Raw genomic sequence first — 21,993 nt, forward strand, 5'->3', positions numbered from 1 at the left:
GTTCTATTGAATATAGTTTCTGCGTTTATTAATTAACACCACGGCTAAGATTATATTATTTTTGATTTCCATTATGCTTCTAAGTTCTTACTTAACGGAACAAGCAAAATTATCACACGCTAACATGATCGATATAACAAACATAGAAACTAATACATTAGATAAGTTAACATTATGTAATATTTTAAATTATTTGTTTATACGACATACCCAGTGGTGTAGTGGGGCGTATACGCGGGTATACGGCGTATAACGACTTCTCCAGTTTTTGGTTGATGCGTATACTTATAATATAATTTGTGATACGCAGGTATACGGGTATACTGCATAGCTATAAATCAATAATATAAATAGTATTAACGAATAACCAATAATACCAAACATATTTCCTTGTGATCATGTTCATTAGGAACTATTATTATTTTTACATTTTACACATCTATTTTTAACTTCATTGCATGGATCTATATTTATTATAATATAGATATAACGTATATATCATACGTCTAAAATTATAAGCTTATCTATAACGATAGCCGACGCCGAGATTCACGGTCACATGCATTACTGAAAATAATTTTGTCAAAAAATATTATTTTATGTACCTATACTGTGTCACACAATAATTACATAAATATAACAATTGATCTACAAAAAATGATGTTTTCATTTATTTTTAATCATTCAAAGTTGTGATACCTAATTTATATACTACCGAGTATACATTTAAGACTATAAATATTAATAAATATTTAGGTTTTTTGACTTAAAAAGAAGTGGGGAATGGGGATAGGGGGGTTAAGAAATTAACATAGGTAATCATAAACAATTTAAATGTATAATCATATATTTTAGGAGTATGATTGTAAACTATAGAGACTCAATTGCGGTAAGGTAGTAGTAAAGTGTATGTAATTATAAATATATCATTAGTAATAGCGTAGTATATATAGTGATTGGTGGGGGGGGGGGGGGGAGAAGCCCCCCACGTTTACATATCAAGCACATTAAAACGTATACTCAGTAAAAAAATTACGACTACATCACTGGACATACCTACAATATATTAACACCTGTGATAAATACTGATTAGGTACCTACTAATACTATTCGTATACGACACTGCTTCTAAAATTCTAAAGACATGTGCCGTAAATACGAAATGTTATAACAGCATTACAAAATGTAATAACGTCATTTCGTGGCATATAATTTTTTATAAATTGTAATTATACCCCGTCATGGCTCACGACTCACGAGTAATAATGTAATTTTTATTTAATTTTAATTAATTGTACAGGCTGGACCCTTTTGACAATAAATATTACATATTTGTGATTACATAATACGTTACAAAAATAGTTATTAATAAATAAGAATAATATTATAAAATACTGTACATGTAAACACTAATTTGTAGGTAGTTGGTTGATGATTTTTGTACGAATTTATTTATCATTATATGTATACGAACATATTGAAATTTGAAATACCTATAGTACAAAACATTTTAAAATTTATAAAAATGTTTCAGAAAAATTAATTTAATTTAATAGCAAATATACCGACATTGAATAATACAATTTTATTGTCTTTTATATCCTACAACTTATTCAATATCCAAGTTTGGCCACTAGATATTTCCTTAAAAAAGTAAAGTACAAAGGTTGGATATTATATTATGCCTTTTTTAAGAATTACAATATAAGCCATATAAATGGCATATTATTTTACACTACCTACCTATTATATTTAAGTAATTATTATTATATATTTATACATTATACTTACGAATTACCTATAAATCATCATAATGTATTGTATTTTTAAAACCATTTGGTCGTTGAAATAAAGATGACATAAGCAGTTACAAAAAAAAATTATTATTCATCGTTTAAATATCTAATTTTGTCTGAATTTGAAATTAAAACGTCTTTAAAAAACTGTTATATATTTTTTTAGACTATTGGATACGGTATGAATTACTATTATAAGAAAACTTGGTTTAGTTAATATTCAACCCATAGCTATAAAAATAGACCATTTTATAATATTTAGAAACTACAACATAATTTACAATTTTTTTGTGATTTTGATAAAATATTCGATATGAATTTATTGCTAGAGACTTTTGATGATGAAAATAGTTCCTTTCCGCCATATTTGTAGGCAGAAAGTCAATCACTTAATTCTAGAACTACAAATAGACTATTTTCTATGTCTGTGTCATTTTCCCTTTTAAGTACATATTAGTTTTAAGAAATTTAGTGAATTCATTTGGAACCGTAGTACACATTATCGAGATTAGCACATATTTTATTATTATATTTATTTTTTATTGCGAAAATGTGTGACAACTATTGTACAATTATATATTGTTATAATAAAACACCATTTCATTTTACTGTTCAAATTGACTACAAGCTTAAAGCCTCGTTCACACGGTGACATTAATATCATGGCATTAAGTTGCACGACACTGTTAACAATTTGATGCCCTAGTGCCAAGTGTCACATGTAGCAAATAAAAATGCTGACACTAAAATAGTGCAATTTAAGCCTCGTTCACACGGTGACACTAAGTGTCATTAACACCGTGACACTAAGTTACGTGACACTGTTCAAAGTTTGACGCCACAGGGTGAAGTGTCGTGTTCTGTTCACACCAGTGCCGCAGCATTGCAGCGCTCACGCACAATACAGTAACTACACTACTAATACCTAGTTCAATCTAACTCGTTTTTATTTAACTCTCGTTTGGTCACAGTCATAAAATTATAATATTAATATAAATATAATAAAAATGGCAAATAATTATGTATTAAACGCAGCAGCAGATGTTTTTGAACAAATACTTATTCTGGAATTGAAAAAAAAAAACAAAAAAACGTGAATATTGGGTTAAAAAAATGGATAAGTAGAAGGAATAATTTAGGTGCATCAGGAACGTTACTAAAAGAGTTGCATTTTGAACGTCCGAGGTCGTTTTGTAACTTCCTTCGGGTTGATTATGCCATGTTCTATGAACTCTTGCAAAAGGTAAAACAATAATTTATTATCATAATACAAAAAAGTACTTATTTTGTAATGTTGTTTTAGGTTGGTCCTATTATACAAAGGCAAAATACAACGATGAGAACAGCTAATCTGCAGACCTGCAGAAATAAAATTGCAAGTAGTTCTTCGGTACTTAGCATCTGGTGATTCAATATCATCTCTTCAATATTTATATAGAGTTCCAAAGAATACTATAAGCTGTTTCTTGGAAGAAGTTTTAGATGCTATATCTTCTCAGTTAAAAGAATTCATACAAGTAATTAGCACTGAACTATAATCACTCCCTAATGAAATTGGTTAAACTAATTAAAAGACAACTAAAATATGGGTGGTAAACCATTAATTAATGTAGGTATTGTATACTAAACCCCATGTACTTCTAACTATTTCAATGCAATTCCATTTAATTCCACTTTCCTACATGGGTGTTAAAATTGTTGTACACTAGGAGTAGTAAATAGTCTATTAGGTTAAATGGTATATTCACCTAAAAATTGACTTCACAGTTTTAAATTTGTTATCTTTTATTTATTCATTTTTAAACTTTTAATAAATATTAAGCATCCTTGCTTTGGTAAATTAATACATACAAATTATTATACTTGATCGTTCCAACTTGAAAAATATGTGGTCAGTACTTCCTCTGTGTTGTGTGATTCTTGAACATTAGCATCATAATCATCAATTTTGTTTTTATCATATAAATTATGTACATCATTTGTATCAAAACTTTTACTTCTATGTCCATAAAAATGTACTTCAAGAGGGTTCGAATCAAAATTGTCACACATTGTTGATCTATCTATGCTGGGAATTGGTGTACTACAGTTTAAACTTGATGATTTATAATTTAAGTTATCTAGTCTAGCTTCATATAGTAGGTTTTGGATTTTCTGTTGCATTTCAAGTGCTTTCCGTAGTGGCAGGTTATTAAGTTGAATACCAATTTGTTGGCCAAATACGGTGAATTCATTGTCCTGGACATGCTGTCTAATATCTTTCAAAGTATCTAACGCCTCCCTCAATGTTTCTTTTGGTTTTGATTTATTTGATTTAATGTCTTTAACTATGGTTTTATGAGTTGATATAATTTTCTGTTGGTTAGTTAGAGGAGAAATCTCAGAAGTCATGGAGGTTTCATTATCTGTATCTTTCATGATGTGTATTTCTTCTGAAAGTTCTTCATTGTTCAGGTTCTTAAAAACAAAATAGTTTCAGCAGGAGGTGTAAGCAAATAAATTGAATTTATAATATTCAGAAAACAATTTTAGTATTTTAATATAATATACATTTTATAATTTTTTATTTGTGTTATAGGTACCAAAAAAAAAAGCTGAGTGGGAAATAATAACTAATGGATTCAACACCAAATGGAATTTTCCACAATGTATAGGGGCAATTGATGGCAAGCACATAGTTATAAAGGCCCCTAAACATTCTGGTTCATTATATTTCAATTATAAGAACCAATTCAGTATAGTTCTTCTTGCCTTGGTTGATCATGATTATAATTTTACATGTATTGATATAGGGAGCTATGGTAGTGCTTCGGATGGAGGAATTTTTGGAAAATCAGCCTTAAACACTGCAATAATACAGAATCAGTTAGATTTGCCAGAAAATAGTGTAATCCCACTAAAAGAGTACCTCATGAAACTATTTCCCAGACGGCCTAACCAGCATATTAAGGAACGTGTTTACAACTATAGACACTGTAGAGCACGAAGAATTAGTGAAAATGCATTTGGTATTTTGACTAATCGTTTTCGGATATTTTCAAGAACAATTGATCTTGAGCCAAATAAAATAGTTAAAATTGTAAAAGCATGCTGTACTTTGCATAATTGGATAAGAAAAAAAAACAAATCCAATTATGGTATAACTACTGACATTGAAGATGTTGTGAATAGTACAGTAAACTTGGGATCATGGCGAGAAGACCCAGCTCCAGGTGGTATAATAAATTTGGCTGCAACAAGAGATAGACATTTTAATGATGCTGCACGTCTAAAACGAACACAGTTTGCTAATTACTTCATGGGCGAAGGTGAAGTTGAATGGCAGTACAGAATGGTAAATATGCAGGTCGTGTAGATGTGAACCTAATAATATATACTATTAAGACATATTAAATACATATTTACATATAACATACATATTTAAAAAAAATACACTTTATTTATCAATTACTACTTAGGTATACAAAATGCTGGTACTTAAACATAGATAGTAATTTAAAATTATTAATATTGTTTACCTATCATATTTTATTATTACCTATTTAACATAATTATGTTATTATAATAATTTAATAATTAATTTTGGTTTGAAGAATTATTTAAGCATTTATTTCCACTAAATTGTATTTGATTATTAATATTATGTATCATTTATTATTACCTTTTTATGTTATTTGTTACTAATTATCCATACAATTATAAGTATTATAAACTATTATGATGTATTTAATTTATTTACCAAATTTGTTTCGGATTCAGGCTCATGATCTGTATTTTTCCGGAGGAAGGTATGAGCATAGTTGTACCACTTCAACTTTGGTTTGTACAATTGGTCCGATCCAGATCCAGTAATCATAGAATTTTTTACTTTTCGAAATTCATTATTGTATGCTCCACGTATAGATCTCACTTTCGACCGTAATTCTTTTATACTTCCTAGGCCACTGATTTTCAATAATTCACCTTCCGCCTGGTTCCTTCTTTCCCTGTCCTTGTACTCTGGTAGGGATTTGTCATACAGACAAGGATTCTGTTGATAGCTTTGTAAGAACTTAGTCACATCAAAATATGACATCGTGACGTCCACGAAAAACAAACTAATAAATAATATATAATATATTGTTTAACTAACAAACTAAGTGATCGAAATATTCAAAGTTTATTTAACTTAAAATTTGAAATTTCAATACTGTTATTCCATAAATACATTTTTCACTGTTGAGCTGTGTGTTTATATTGATCATAATATATATGATAACAATGATAATAATGATAACAATATCGACACTACCAGTGCCACGGTGTCGCATATCAAAAATGTTTGATATGTGACACTAGTGCTGCGATGTCGTGGCACTGAGACACTACATTGTTCACACGGCGACACTGACTCGACACTAAATGTCGGGATACTAAATGTCACGCTGTAGTGTCACCGTGTGAACTTATTATCTTACCACTTTACATACCTACTATTTAGCAATTATCAATCTAATTGTTTGGTTTTTTTTCAAAGTTTGTTTTTGTTTTTTGAAACTAAAAAAATGTTTTAAATTGAAATGGCCAATAATTACGTTTTAAACGCAGCTGTGGACGTTTTCGAACAAATTATTTTTATTTATGAATTGGAAAAAAAAAATCAAAAAAAAGAGAATGGATTAGAAATTGTGTAATGCGAAGGGATGCTGTAGGTGCATCAGAAACATTATTAAAGGTGTTGCAAATGGAAGATCCCAGGTCATTTTGTAACTTTCTTCGGATTGATTATATTATGTTTTGTGAACTTCTGGAAAAGGTAAGACAATAATTTATTGTTCTATCACAAAAATTTAATTAATATTTGAATTATTATATTTAATAATATGTATTTAACATCATAATATTAAAAATGTACAAAGGTACAGTATTATTTTAAAATTTCATTCATTTATAATAAAACTATTTTATGAATTTATTTATTGTAATTATTTTAATGATAAGAACATAAATATTAAAATAACGGTGATTATTTTGTTATTTTATTTCAGGTTGGACCAGTCATACAAAAACAAAACACGACAATGAGAAAAGCTATTCCTTCAGCAGTAAAATTGCAAGTAGTCCTTCAGTATCTAGCATCTGGAGATTCAATATCATCCCTTCAATATTTATACAGAGTTCCAAAGAATACCATTAGCTCTTTCTTAGAAGAAGTTTTAGATGCTATATCTTTGAAGTTGAAGGATTTCATACAAGTAATGAGAAATTAACTATACCCACCACTAAACCAATTAAAATATTGTGTAATATGTTAAACTTAAATATGATTTTAGTTAATTATTTGGGTATTAGTTATAGTGATCACTATATTTGCCAATATCCTGCATAGGTTAATTGTTGGCCACTGAGATCAGTATGGCTCTAACTAAATTAAAGCATGCCTAGTATAAAGGGCGATATTCCTCTAAACATTAACTTCATAAAACATTTTTTTCTTTTATTGCTTTATTCATTAACAATTCAATTAAACTTTCCTATAAAAAAAATAAAAGTTAAACATATGAACATTTTTAACAAAATAAAATAAAAATAATAGTCTCACTTGGACTTTGGTAAAATAAAACCTAAGGATAATTTTCATAAGATTCATTGTCCCAATTTGAATCCCAATTTGAAAAATAAGTAGTCAGCACCTCTGGTTTGTTTTGTGTTTTTTGAATGTTATTGTCACAATCTTCATTGTTTTTTCTCTCTATGAGTAAATTATGTACATCATTTGCATTAAAATCTTCATCACTTCCTTCATATAAATGTAAATTATGAGGGGTAGAATGTAAGTTCTCACTACTTGATCTTAGTATTGATCTATCTGTACTAGGTTTACTAGAGTTTAAAGTTGGTAATGTATTTAAATCATCTAGTCTAGCTCGAGATAATAAATTTTGAATTTCCTGTTGCAATTCAAGTGCTTTTCTTAGTGTCAGCTTGTTTAGTTGAACACCAACTTGCTGGCCAAACAGGTTAAACTCATTGTCCTGGACATTATGTCTAATTTCTTTTAATGTATTCAACGCTTCCCTCAATGTGTCATTTTGTTTTGATTTTTTTGATAAACTAAAAGGTTTGTAGCTGGCTTTTGTTTTTGGGGTCAACACCAGTGTCTGTTGGGTAGTTGAAGAGGAACTCCCAAAAGCCACAGGGATTTCTTTTACAGTTTGTATTTCTTCTGAAATGTCTTCATCGTTCAGGTTTTAAAAAAAATAAAATAGTTGCAGCAAGAAGTATTAGCATAGCAAGCTAAATACATGCACAATACATGTATCTTATAATATTAGTAAAATCATTTTATTGTATTCAATTTATTTATTATTTTAATGTATTTATAACATTATTGTTAACTGAAATTATTGTTTTATTTGTTTAATAGGTACCAAAAAGAAAGCTGCATGGGAAAAAATAATTAATGGATTCAACACCAAATGGAATTTTCCACAATGTGTTGGGGCAATTGATGGCAAACACATACTTATAAAGTGTCCTAAACATTCTGGTTCTCTATATTATAATTATAAGAACCAATTCAGCATAGTTCTTCTTGCCTTGGTTGATGACAATTACAATTTTACATGCATAGTAATAGCATAGCTATGGTAGTGCTCTGGATGGGGGCATTTTTGGAAAATCCGCTTTGAACACAGCAATTGTACAAAATCGGTTAGATTTGCCTGAAAATAGAGTCATACTAGGAGATGAAGTTTTCCCACTTATAGAGTACCTGATGAAACCATTTCCCAGGCGGACTAACCAAAGTATTAAAGAGTGTGATATAACTACAGACATTGTAGAGCACGTAGAATAAGTGAGAATGCATTTGGTATATTAACAAATCGTTTTCGAATATTTTCAAGAGGAATTGATCTTGAGCCAAACAAAGTTGTTAAAATTGTAAAGGCATGCTGTGCTTTGCATAATTGGATAAGGAAAACAAACAAATCCAATTATGGTATAACTACAGATTATGAAGATGTTGAGAATAGTACAATCAACTTGGGATCATGGCGAGCAGATCCAGCACCAGGTGGTGGTCTAATAAATTTGACTCCAACAAGAGAAAAAAATTTTAATAACAATGCCCGTATAAAGCGAACACAGTTCGCTAATTACTTAATGGGCGAAAGTGAAGTTGAATGGCAGTATAGAATGGTTAATATTCAGGTTGTCTAGATGTATATATAATTTAAATTTAATGTTTAATTATTGGTTATGAAGTATTATTTATCATGATTATACTAAAATGTACTTATTATTTCCTTTATTAAATTATTTATATTTAATAAATTATTTAATTTAATTACCAAATTTGTCTCGGTTTTGGGCTCATTATCTGTATTTTTCGTAAGGAAGGTATTTGCATAATTGTACCACTGCAGTTTCGGCTTGTACACATCATCAGATCCAGACCCAGTTATCATTGACTTCTTCACCTTTTGAAGTTCATTATTATACGCCCCACGTATAGATTTAATTTTGGAACGTAATGCTTTTATATCATTTAATCCAGTAATACATAATAAGTTGTCTTCAGCTTGGTTCCGTCTCAACCTGTCTTTATACTCGGGTAGAGATTTGTCCCATAAACAAGGATATTGTTGGTAACTTTCAAGGAATTTGATAATATCGAAAGATGACCCGGTGAATTAATATTTAAAAACGTTAAATAGGTACATAAGCACTTAAATTTAAATTTAATACTTAAATATTTACGAATTTAAATCAAAATTAAGGTAACGGTTGGTTGATAATATGATAATATTCAGTGATAACGTGACTCGGTGTCACGGTGTCACGGTATTAATATCAAATATTTTTGATACGCAGCACTAGTGTCGCGATATCGTGACATCGAGGCACTACGTTGTTCAGATGGCGACACTACCTGTACATTAAATGTCACGGCACCTTGTGTCAAGCATAAGGTGTCACCATGTAAACAAGGCTTTATTTCAATCATCATATTTTGGATCCCTGGCGGGGCCACACGTAACACTATGTTACAGTTTGTACAGCTCAAATACTCGATTTGCAGTCTTGGGTAGTATTCCGAATACAGTATTCGGAATACTATTTAGGTATTCAGAATACTTTTGAAAATACTTTTCCTAAAAGTATTTTATGCAGTATTCAGGATACCTTCGAAAGTATTCCAAATACTATATTCGGAATACTTTATTAGTATAACAGTAGTTTTTTAGGATTTTGATTATACAATATAAAACGTATAATTTGTGTTGGAAATTTGTAGGTAATTGATAACATCTCTCAATATTTAATATCATACATTCATACAATAATAAAATTATGACCGGTATTGGTTCATATCATGTTTACTGATTAGTGGTTACCGATCAGCGATACCGATTGCAATAACAAGAATGCTATAAATAAATTTGTATATTAAAGACTAATGGGTATTTCCGTATTGGCTTATGGTGCTTATCTTATACATTTTATCCACTGTAACTGAACGTCTGTGTCTCTGACGTCTCTGTAGTCTGCACATCGTTGTACCCATACTAACTATGGTCTATGTTCTATGACAAGCCAATAAGCCATTTAGAAATGCAGAATAAAGTGCAACAGTCGGACAGTGACACATCACACATTATACTGAGTACTGACATAATATATTATTATTATATACTATTTTACGTATTTTTGTTTACAACGTGTTAAATCATTAATTTGCGAGTTCACAATTATGGCAGATAAATAGTGTAAATAGTGACTACCGTCTTCCTTGGATTAAATATGAAAATCTTTAACAAAAAATATTTTAAAAGTATTTGGAATATTTTTATAGTATTCTAAATACTTTATTCAGAATACTATTTTTATGGTGTATTCGAATACACATTCGGAATACTATTTTTCATCAGTATTCGAGTATTTATTCCAAATACTTTTAAAAAGTATTTTACCCAAGACTGTCGATTTGAAAAATCTACTTAGCTAACTTGCCCCGGTACCCAATGATCCTCGGTATAACCTATACAATATGGATAATGTTTTTATGTGATCTAAACTTATCATAGCTTTACCTGGGGCACCGTAAATGTTCGGAAAATAATAAGGCGGACCGTAAAAATCCGGAATTTTTCCGTTATGTCACGGACAGTAAAAATCCGGATAAAAAATTCCCGTGGATAGTAAATACACGAACCCATTATCGCCACTGTTTTCTATTAGGTACCTTATCTAGATAAAAATCTAATCGTTATCTATTCATCTATCTTGGATTAAAACTTCAGACGTCTACCTACTGTAATTTATCTAAATATTATTTTTATGAATAATTAATTAATAAATAGGTTAATGGGCTTTATAGTTTATTTTACAAGATTGAAAAACATTCAAGAACAGGTAACTCGTGTACCTAATCAAAGTGGATTTTTAATAGTAGGTAACTACTTTTGAATAAGAACAAATTCAAAACAGTCACAAAATCTTAACTATCTCTATTATTGCGTTAATTCAGATCGACCGGCTGCGACGTTGACGTATTTGTGATTGTATGCTGTATTATACATTTAATAATTTGGTAGTAATATAAAAATTATAGCTTATTAGTTATTTCAACGTAATTTACCGTTTAGACATTTCAGTTATTTTCTAAAAATATTATATTACCCCGTATTTTTATTTTTTACAATGGATTTATGCCCATTATTATAGCATACAAGATGGATTCGCAGGTCAAAATAATAAATTACAAAATTATTTACAAATACCTAATCTAGGTACTAATCTTCTTTTTGTCTATTATCAATTATCATTATCCAGACACTTATGGATTTTTTATTTTTATATGGATAAATTTAAATTTAATAATTTAAATCTTCATCTAGATATATTATTCATCTATTCATAGCACTAAATATAAGTCTATATTATAACCTATCTATACGTACCTACATACTAAACATATTACAAGAAGCTTAAAAAAATGACAACCACGCTTACTATACGATATTATATAAATGTATTAAGGTGTCATTTTTCCCCCCTCCCCTCAGATATGCTGACCTTTTTATTAATGAACTCTTAAGTAGGTTCTTAAGTAGGTACATAATATTATTATTACTTATCAATACAACCTACCATACCTGCGATTTGTTTCCAAGGCATACAATTAATTAAAACTAGTGTAAAAACAAACAGTTTGGTATGAATAGAATAAAAATATATTTGAACTGGTGTAAAGGGAGGCCCCAGGGTTTTGATTTTGGTTAATAAATTACTTTGAGCCCCCTAGTTACTTTTTACTCAGTTATGCCACTGCGTCTAGACTCTAGACTATATAGGTAATATGTATATTATTACCTGTTTACATGACAATTAGTAACCTTAGGAATAGGGATAGTTTTTTTGGCTCCTCCGAAAAATAAGCCTAGATATCTACTAAATATCTCAGGTTTACAAGAAAGTCAAATAACATTTTTATGAGCGTTTGAAGTTCATATTTTTACAAGATTGGATATTCAATTGATTTCTCATTATGCGATTTTGTTATTTAAAAATGAATAACTATAGATACATGAAAATTTCACTGAATGTTTAAATTTAAGATATCCTGACAATCCGTCTCCGTTCAGAATCGTTTTCATATATAATATGATATTATATCATTGAATTCAAATTTAACACCATCCATTACAGTGATCCACATGTAACCTACTGTACAGCAGAGTGACACCCATTTACCAGCTTTTTTTAATTTAACGTTTCTTTAACAACTGCTTGATTTTTTTTTCCTAATGATATAAGTAAACCTGTACACTATAGGTATATATTTGTAATTAAATATTAATAATGTGGTAATTACACTAATTAGCGTTTAAAAAATATTTGTTCAATCATTTTCATGTAGTTGTGAGAAATATTTTAGTCTGGGGTTTTTTATTCCGATAACCATAGACAGTATAGTTAAGTGAAAAATGTAACTTGATAAATAAATAACTGATTTTAGATTCTGAGTGGAACGATGAATGTATTGATTTTACAATGATGTGTGTTTTTTTTTTTAATTTTTGTGTCTGCCATCACCTTTTAGGACAGTAAAAGTGCTTGGATTTTCTTCAACAGTAACTTTTCTGATAGGAAAGTGAATCTAGTTGGTACTTTTGGGGGAAAAAGTAAAAATTTCCCAGTAGTTTTCAATAGCGACATGAAAAACAAAAGAAAAATTAAGGAAAAACGGGAATTTTTACGCAAAATCTCTTTTCGAGAAAATCGATTTTGGTTTTTGTTGCAACTCTTAAACAAATGAACTTACCTATATGCATGCATTTTTCACTGGTTGTTTATATTTGCATTGTCTATATACGATAAAATTTTCAAAATATTTTAATTTGTTTTGAACTGTTTAGAAACATTTTCTGGTTTCCAATTTTATTAGTTTTTTTTTCTATAAATATCAATAAAATTTTATCTGTTGAGTAAAAAAGCTTGAAAATTTAATAAAAGGCTCCTAGGTTATTGTTTCAAAGGCAGATGAAAAAAATTAAAAATCCTTAGTCACAGTTTTTATTTATAAGCATTTAAAGTTCAAATTTTAACAAAATACGGAAAAATCACGAAAATTAGCAAATTATTTTAAGTTGAGAATTCATATAAATTTTTCTTTTTAAATCTAAGATTTGAAAATTTAATATAAGAATACTCATAAGTTTGTCTACCTTTATCAAAAAAAAAAATGTCTACAAGAAACTTAAATTAAATTTTTATGAGCGTCTGAAATTTATATTTTTATTACATTTGATATTCACTCGATTTCTCACGTAACAATTTTCTTATTTTATTGTCATTAAAAAACAAATGACTGTAGATACTTAAAAATTTCACTGAATGTTTATATTAGCATTTCCTATACACCATACAATTTTGAAAATATTTTGACTCTTTTTGAGCTGTTTACGGACATTGTCAGTTTTCAATTTTTTTAGTTTCTTTTTCTATAAATATCAATAAAATTTTATTTGTTGGGTAAAAAAGCGTGAAAATTTAATATAAGGCTCCTAGTATATCGTTCTAATAGCAATTGAAAAATATTAAAAATACATAGGCACAATTTTTTTTTATAACCATTTAAAGTTCAAATTTTGACAACATTTATCAAATTTATAATTTATTAATTATTTTGTAGTTAAAAATGTATAAAATGTTTAACTTTTATTTAAAATTTAAAACAAGGCTCCACGTAAATAGGTTATATATAAATTACTTTATTCACAATAATATCATCAAATATACTTGGTAATATCATAGGCTGACTGACCGTTTTCGCTCAGAATCGTTTTTCTTATACAATGATATTATATCATTGAATTCAAATTTAACACCATCCATTACAGTGACCCACTTGTAACCTACTGTACAGCAGAGCTACATCCACTTACCCACCTTTTTTTTTTATGATTTTTTATATTTTTAAATAAATATATACGGTGGGTGTGGGGCCATTTCCTCCACAGGTTACTTTTCATGCAATATCAGGTGGGGACTATAGCCCCCTCCCACCAAAAAAAATGTTATTCCTAGTTGCACCACTGAATTTAAACCTATGTTATGCTGTGTGGATCATATATTTATCTATAGAAAACACATCATTAATGAATTTTTGTTTTATCTTAAGAAAATAATTTCTTCAAACAACGTTTACTATGTAATATGCATTTAGATAATTAATTGTAGGATTAAATAATGAAATATGAAATATTGTATAGTTAATCAATTAATATTTTATGGTAATATTTACGGGGGGTCCAGACCCCTCCCCAGACACTATAAATATTTATGTTATATTATATACACTAGTATAATATATTAATAAAAGGTAATTTGTATATCTATTTCAAATATACTGAAATAATATTCTGTTAAATATTTATTTTAAATTGTTCAACAATTATATGTTTTAATGTTTATAAAAATAAAAATAATTGATAGGTACTTTTGAAATATATATTATTTTTACGACCTCCCCCCCCTAAAAAAATGCTAAAAATCCACCTCTAATATAAGCATGATAGATTTTCAAACTTGTCACTGTTAAAATATATTGAAAAAGATTTAAAAAATTAATTAAAAACTGAAGACACAATTCAAAAATGTCAACATAAGCCGGAAGAATTAATTTAATGTAGATATTAATTTATTATTAATATTTTATTTAAGTAATTTATTCGTAAGCTTTGTATAATTTTAGCACCCCCAAAATGTAAGGTCAAGTAGTGCCCACAGCATAATATTGTGGACTCAATATTTTTTTTTCCTTAAAAAATATAATAAACAAAAAGAAAACCAAATAATACCATATAATCTACATGCGTATATATATCTATATAAATATATATATATATACATATATTTATATATTTTTGTTGTTTTATAATATTATCTCTCGTTAAACAATAATAATAATAATAATAATAATAATAATAATAATAATAATAATAATAAGCGATAATAATTAATTAATTAATAACAATAATAATAATAATAATAACACGGAGCACCTTTTCTAGTAGTAGTGGAAAACGAAAAGAAATAAAAAAAAAATATAACTGAAACACAACGAGTGTACCTATATAATTATAATATATAGGTACCTATATTATAATATACGCGTTTCGGAAGAGGACGAGGATGAGGTGACAAACATAATATCATTGATTATAGATGATGATAATTACTATCTAAGACCAATGATAATATTTATATATATATATATATAAATTTATATCAGTTGCTATTACATAAGATACGAGAACAAACGATAAACGTAATTTAAAAAATATACAATAAAATGATATATTATTATGTGCGCGTGTTTTACTTGACTGTTGCGGTATACAACATAAAAATATTTTGTTTGTTTTTCATATAATTATATAATATATAATATTCTTATCTAATAATAAAATGACAAAGTTTAATAAAATTCATAAAATTGCGGGCGGGCGCAAAAAATAATAATAATAATTATAAAAAAAACAATATATCGTTTTTTTATCGTAAAAAACTATCGTAATATATACTATGTATATATATACCAATTTAATTATATATGTTATATAATATTATACTCTTTAAATATTAAAAATCGTATTTTACACATTTTCACTCCGTCTTCTTATCGATTAATTTCACAATATAATTACCCCACATCACGTTAAATTTCCTATTCATTTTTATAATAATAATATTAACGAAAACAAATTAAAACTATCCGCGTATTATAATATTTTATATGATATATTCATATATTACACGTATACATAAATAAAAATACGCAGCCGGTGCCATAATCGTCGTCGTCGAACGACTTACGAATAAAATACATACATAATATATTATAATAATATGTGCTACAACTTTTTGCTGTGTCACCACTATTTTAAACACATGATATTCAATGTATATATAGCTTAAGTTATCGTATATATTATATACATAATAATATGTTAAGTCGCTTAGAGAAAAAAATAATATAAGAGTATTGTAGTAGATGACGACGACGACTCTTATACATTATAATTTATACAAAACACAAAAACACGTAACACATAATATAATAATAATAAAAATAATAATAATAATAATAATTATTATTACTTATATTTAAACGCGAAGTGGCGGCGGCCACATTTTATAATAATATATATGCCTATCTATGTATATTTATCTATCTACACAAAGTTATAATATTTTACACGTAATAATAGTCAGTATAATATCTATAAAATATCGTACCTAAACACGTGTAAAAAATATGATACAATAATATTTATTATATCGCGCGTGAAATTTATTCGATATCATATTATTATACATAGGTACGATAGCGACAGCTATACAAGTGTGTGTGTGTGTGTGTTCAATACAATAATATGACGTGACGTCGAGTGTGTAGAGTGAGTTTATATTAATTAGATTTATTTTCCTCAGTTTTTCGTACAATTTATACATAGAAAATATTAACGAGTTTTCGATAGAACAAAAAATATAAACAATAATGATGAATAAAACCCTCCTCGGCCGCCGGCACTATTCCCCCCCCCCCACCCATTTCTTTAACACGATAGCAATATATATTATTATTATTATAATTAATAATATACGTATTCTAATCATAATAATTTTATACAATATATAATATGTCATTATAGCGGCGCACATAGAACACACACTAAATACTATTATTTACAACTACGACGACGACGACGACGACGAAAAAAGTGTAACACGCGTGGTACCTAAGTACGCTGATTAAAAATGAAATTCTTTCATAAATTTTTTCTTTTCCCTAATATAACGATAAATAGTACAAAAAACAATATGTGCCGCGATACACGCCGACGGTAGACGTTACAATTACGCGCTGTAATATAATATAATTTATTGTATGTACTATACTTCATTTTATTGATTTATATTATTATATAACGTGTGAACGCGACGTGTGCAGTACGTGTACGATCGTCGTCGACTACGATTAACGTACGTACCTAAACAAACAACGCTCGATCCGAAGATTAACAGAGACAACAACAACGAAATCTTTCGTCCACTCACTCGGTCACACACACACACGCACACACACACACACACACACGCGCGCCAAACATAGACGCAAGACGACTACAACGAGAATAAGCTCTCTTCTTCAACACACACACACATCTCCTTCCGCGATGGAAACCGTTTTTTACAAGCGACGCTCTTAAACATTTCAGACAGGGAAAATATTCACACAAACATAATTGTACATGATTGTTATACCTATCCATTACGTACCTGCAGGGGATTTATGTCCCGTATATATATATATAAAAATACTATATAACAACAACAATAGTAATAATAGTAATAATAATAATAATAATAATAATATCAATATTCTATTTCGTAAACACGCGATATATAATATGAGACACTACCTTGTAACAAAACAACACTATATATAATATATAATAGAATATATTAAATATGCGACGGCGGTGTGTGATCTCGCGAGATTTTGCAATTTAAAAAAAAATTATTTTTTTTCATTTTAAGTTTTCTTTTTATATTAAAATATAATATACTAATAATATAATATAGTATAATATGGTACACAGCCCGTCTGCGACGACTTTGCTCATTACTGCTGCTGCAGCTCTTATTCCAGTTCGCCAGCCAAAGAGATCACCGACGCGATGACGATCGTAGATGAGTCCTTCGCCGAGTCGTCACCGCCACCGCCGCAACCACCGCTTCCGCCACCACTGCCGCCGCCGCCGTCGTTATCGTCGTCGTCGTCGTCGCAGCCCTCCTCCTCAGATCAACTGCCGTCGACCGAGAACAGTTCCTTGTGTAGGGCAGGGAACTCCAAGTGCGGCACCGTACGTCGCAACTTGGCCAACGCTTCCATGTGCAGCATTCCCAGTTGCCTGTGGATAAACAACCAAACTTTTAATCATCACGACGTTATATTATTATTATTATTGCTAATTATTGGTACAATTATGTAGGTGTACATTTCCTCATGTTTTCATAATCAATAATGGCCGAAACACATAGAGCCAAAATTTATCAGGGCAAACACGCCGAAAAAGTAACACCGCTCAAAATAAGTGAAGAGATATTAACATTTCGTAAATAATATATTATCAGATCCTACATTTCTACACATCGATAGTTAAGCTCACACACTCATCAACTATACACATTTATGCATTTTGCAGCAGCCATAATAAATTGTTATAACACAAAATAATCAGAACAATTTAATTTCAAAATGTATAATTAAATATAAAAAGAAATATTTACTTTCAGTTAAAATAAAATTTCAATTAATGCATACATGTGCGCGCTTAACCATCGACATTTTCCATAATGTTAATACTAGTATTATGGCCTATAGGTATCAGGATTAGAGAAGTATGCATGTCGTATAGTATAGTACCTAGATACGTTTATAACTATATATTTATATAGGTCATGGTGGTCCAACCTTTTGTAATTGGTCGGCCAATTTACACATTTATATCAAAAACTAAACCTAACCTGGGAACCACCAAAATAAAATAAAATTACTTTTCATATTTTTTATACCAAACATATTTTATGAAACACAAGTTATCACAGTACGCGTATTAATATTAATTTATAATTATGATGATTAGATTACTTAAATATATTTAAAATTTGGAAATGTATAATTAATAATTGACATAGTTTTTCAGAGGCCAATTTTTAAATTATTAAATATATTTACTACATAATATTATGTTTTCTAGGGGGGGGGGGGGGGGCAAAATATTTCGTTGGTCAATAAGACATACTTTAGCTCATCTTTACTTTATCTGCAAAGCTTGCAAGAAAATGATTTATTAATATATGGGGTTAACATCTTGCAATGCCCCTCTGGGACAAGGTCGTTTGATCGTTTGGACTGTTCAATCGAAAATATCAGTAGACTTGTTATGAAAACAACTTACGCCGTCAGGCTCGTTATAGAAAAATAAATAGGCGTGACGACCATTATTTTCCTGTGATATATTCCCCCTACCACCACCACATAACAAGAACTTAGATATTCACTCTATTTATTTTATGGGTATCGTGAACATAACCATCAGAAATTCCCAAGCGAGGTTGTTATCAAAAATAACCATTTCAATGGACTGAATAGCTATATACACCAATACACAACATAATATTATGTTCTTATATTGTTACTTCTATGAATATACAGTTCTACTAATATTAGTGACACAACTACAGAGAGATGTAAGTCGAGTTTAGTAGATGCCCAACATTCTGCATATGCTTTAATAATAACCGAGATATTAATGAATTTAGTAATCATTCACATATTATATAACATTAACATAATAACATATAATATTATGTTTGAAACAAATTCGCATGCGCGATCAAAGTTCCAGATACCTATAATAGTAGAAAAATAAGTAACATAACTATGCAATAAAAGTATATATAAATGTTTGTTATAACGTTTTAAATAAAGGTAAAAGTGATGATTTATTATAATGCACAATTTAATTCATTACATCCTAATCGTCCTATAGTTACTGGATACTGCTGTTGTGTCTTGTGTTACTTATGGGTACTTTGAATTTCTTAAAACGGACTTCATATAGGAAGAGAGAAACATTTTCAATGTAAAACTTTGGTTAGAACTTTATGACCGAAAAAATTAACATTGCTACATCTATCATGAGTGCCATTGTCAGATGTATCTGTTTGTATCTATAATATGCTTTCTGTCACTAAACTAGCTTAATCATACATACATTTAAATATTAAAATTATTATGCTTTCTCATGAAAGTTTCTTTTCTGTCTTACATAATATGTATGAAAGAAACTAAAATTAAAATATTAATTAATCATAAATAAATTATGGTAGCTGGTAGGTATGTAATAATACATTATGGTATTAGGAGCGAGGAGGTTTAGGGATTTAAGCTCCTCACTGCTATGATATTAATATTTCATTCAGACCTACCAAGAACTAGAATGCCCCGAGTTGGTTCTTATTTTATATTTCTAGCACCCCCACTGGTACAAATTAACTTATTTTCGACTAAAAAGAAATCAAATGCAATTCAACATTTTTAACTACATATTTGGTTTTTTCTTTTGTGTACTTAAAACTGTATTAAGTATATCATGAAAAAATATAAAAGTAATGTTTTACTATAGGTTAAATATATTTGTGTCCATTGAAACTTAATTAAAAATAAAAAACTTGCCAACTGGTCCAGCTGTGTATTATTTGTAGTAAATAGAGGTGAAATCGTGTATATATGAGTTTCAAGATAAAAATCAATTTTATTTATAAATAATAAAAAAATATTATTTTTAGATAATCATAATATATCGTAAGTGTATTTCTTTAATATCAGCTATTTCGTGAAAATACAAACACGTTTTTTTTATAATGCATTCGTATTTTGATTGTTGTGAAAATATACCAAAGTATTTACCCACACATGAATTCAGCACGCAAAATATTGTGAATTTTTTTTATTGGAAAAGTGAGGAGCATTTTCCGTATTCCTTTCTGTGTATTACTGACTGTCGCAGCACAACTCGTATTTATCGCACGAACAGCGGCAGGGCGGGTAAGGTGGGTTAAGCTGACACGTATCTACACGGCGGAAATTTGATTCATACGCGCGCGGGGAGGTAGTATTTGGCATTTACAGTGGCGGATGTAATAGCCTTAATATAATCACCTCCCCTCTTACACTATATAATATAATATATATGTATTGAATAACCATATACGCGTTCAGCTGTATATTTGAAATTCTAAACGAATCGTATTTCCTATACCTACGGTGGTACGTACATCCACCGCTGCTACCATTTATCTGTTATAATAGTAGAATATAGACGAAAATGTTTTATTCGGTCGATTACACTCTGTTCACGTACAAACGGTACCTACGAGTAGGAATTTATACCACTGCGGTATAAATATCACAGCCACGTGGAAAATATCAAAATCAATCGTCATTTTACATCCTACAGATGAAAATTCTGAAAAGGACAGGCCGCTGGCATCTCGATATTATCATAAACGGGTAAGGTTGCTGGTTAGGCAAATTCGTTTTTAATTTTTTTATAACCAAGTGAAATCATTTTACAAGAAAAATCGTATTTGTTAAGCTGAGAGTAACTTTTTATATCGACAAAAAAGTAGTAGTGTTAATTAAAAAAACTGTGAAGAAAGAATGATCAATGTTAAGTAATCCGTCACTAAAATTCAAATGTTAATAATTTATTTCACCATAGCAATGTTATAAAAACTAATTAAATTGTTTTACTACAGGTACCCTAAAAATTCATAGGTACAATAAACTAGAAACTAAAAATGTTCATTAAAAATATTTTCATCAGAAATTCAGAAACTAAGAAAAAAAAACTTGGAAAACTTATAGAACTTCTTGAAAAAAAATATTTAATTTAAAGTAAACTTTTCAGTGTAACGTTGACGTGCTGAAAAACAAATTGTTACGTTGTAATGTAAGGTAACTAGTTTAATTTGTGAATTGGCACGTAACCGTAAATAGTATACCAGTGGTAAGGCTGATTTAATTATTAATGACGATTTATTAATAAAACTTGGCGCTAAAATTTCAATT

At 29.0% G+C, this 21,993-nt stretch overlaps 2 protein-coding genes across 6 annotated transcripts in view; one reads left to right on the forward strand and one right to left on the reverse strand.

Moving 5' to 3' along the window:
* The first annotated feature begins 4,185 nt into the window (after nt 1–4,185).
* On the forward strand, nt 4,186–5,151 carry LOC132948076 (putative nuclease HARBI1). Its single transcript, XM_061018374.1, has 2 exons — nt 4,186–4,203; nt 4,375–5,151. The coding sequence occupies exons 1-2, from the start codon at nt 4,186–4,188 to the stop codon at nt 5,149–5,151; spliced, it is 795 nt and encodes a 264-aa protein (XP_060874357.1).
* A 9,998-nt stretch (nt 5,152–15,149) lies between these two features.
* The window catches only part of LOC132934655 (probable nuclear hormone receptor HR3), a 75,629-nt gene continuing 68,785 nt past the window's right edge, over nt 15,150–21,993 (reverse strand). For all 5 annotated transcript variants that reach the window (XM_061001296.1, XM_061001149.1, XM_061001011.1 and 2 more), the window contains one exon: nt 15,150–18,265. In XM_061001296.1, coding sequence (XP_060857279.1) covers nt 18,157–18,265 — 109 coding nt within the window. In that variant the 3' untranslated portion in view covers nt 15,150–18,156. The remainder of the gene's footprint in view (nt 18,266–21,993) is intronic.

The sequence above is a fragment of the Metopolophium dirhodum genome, chromosome 1 (assembly GCF_019925205.1).
Source record: "Metopolophium dirhodum isolate CAU chromosome 1, ASM1992520v1, whole genome shotgun sequence".
NCBI lineage: Eukaryota > Metazoa > Arthropoda > Insecta > Hemiptera > Aphididae > Metopolophium > Metopolophium dirhodum.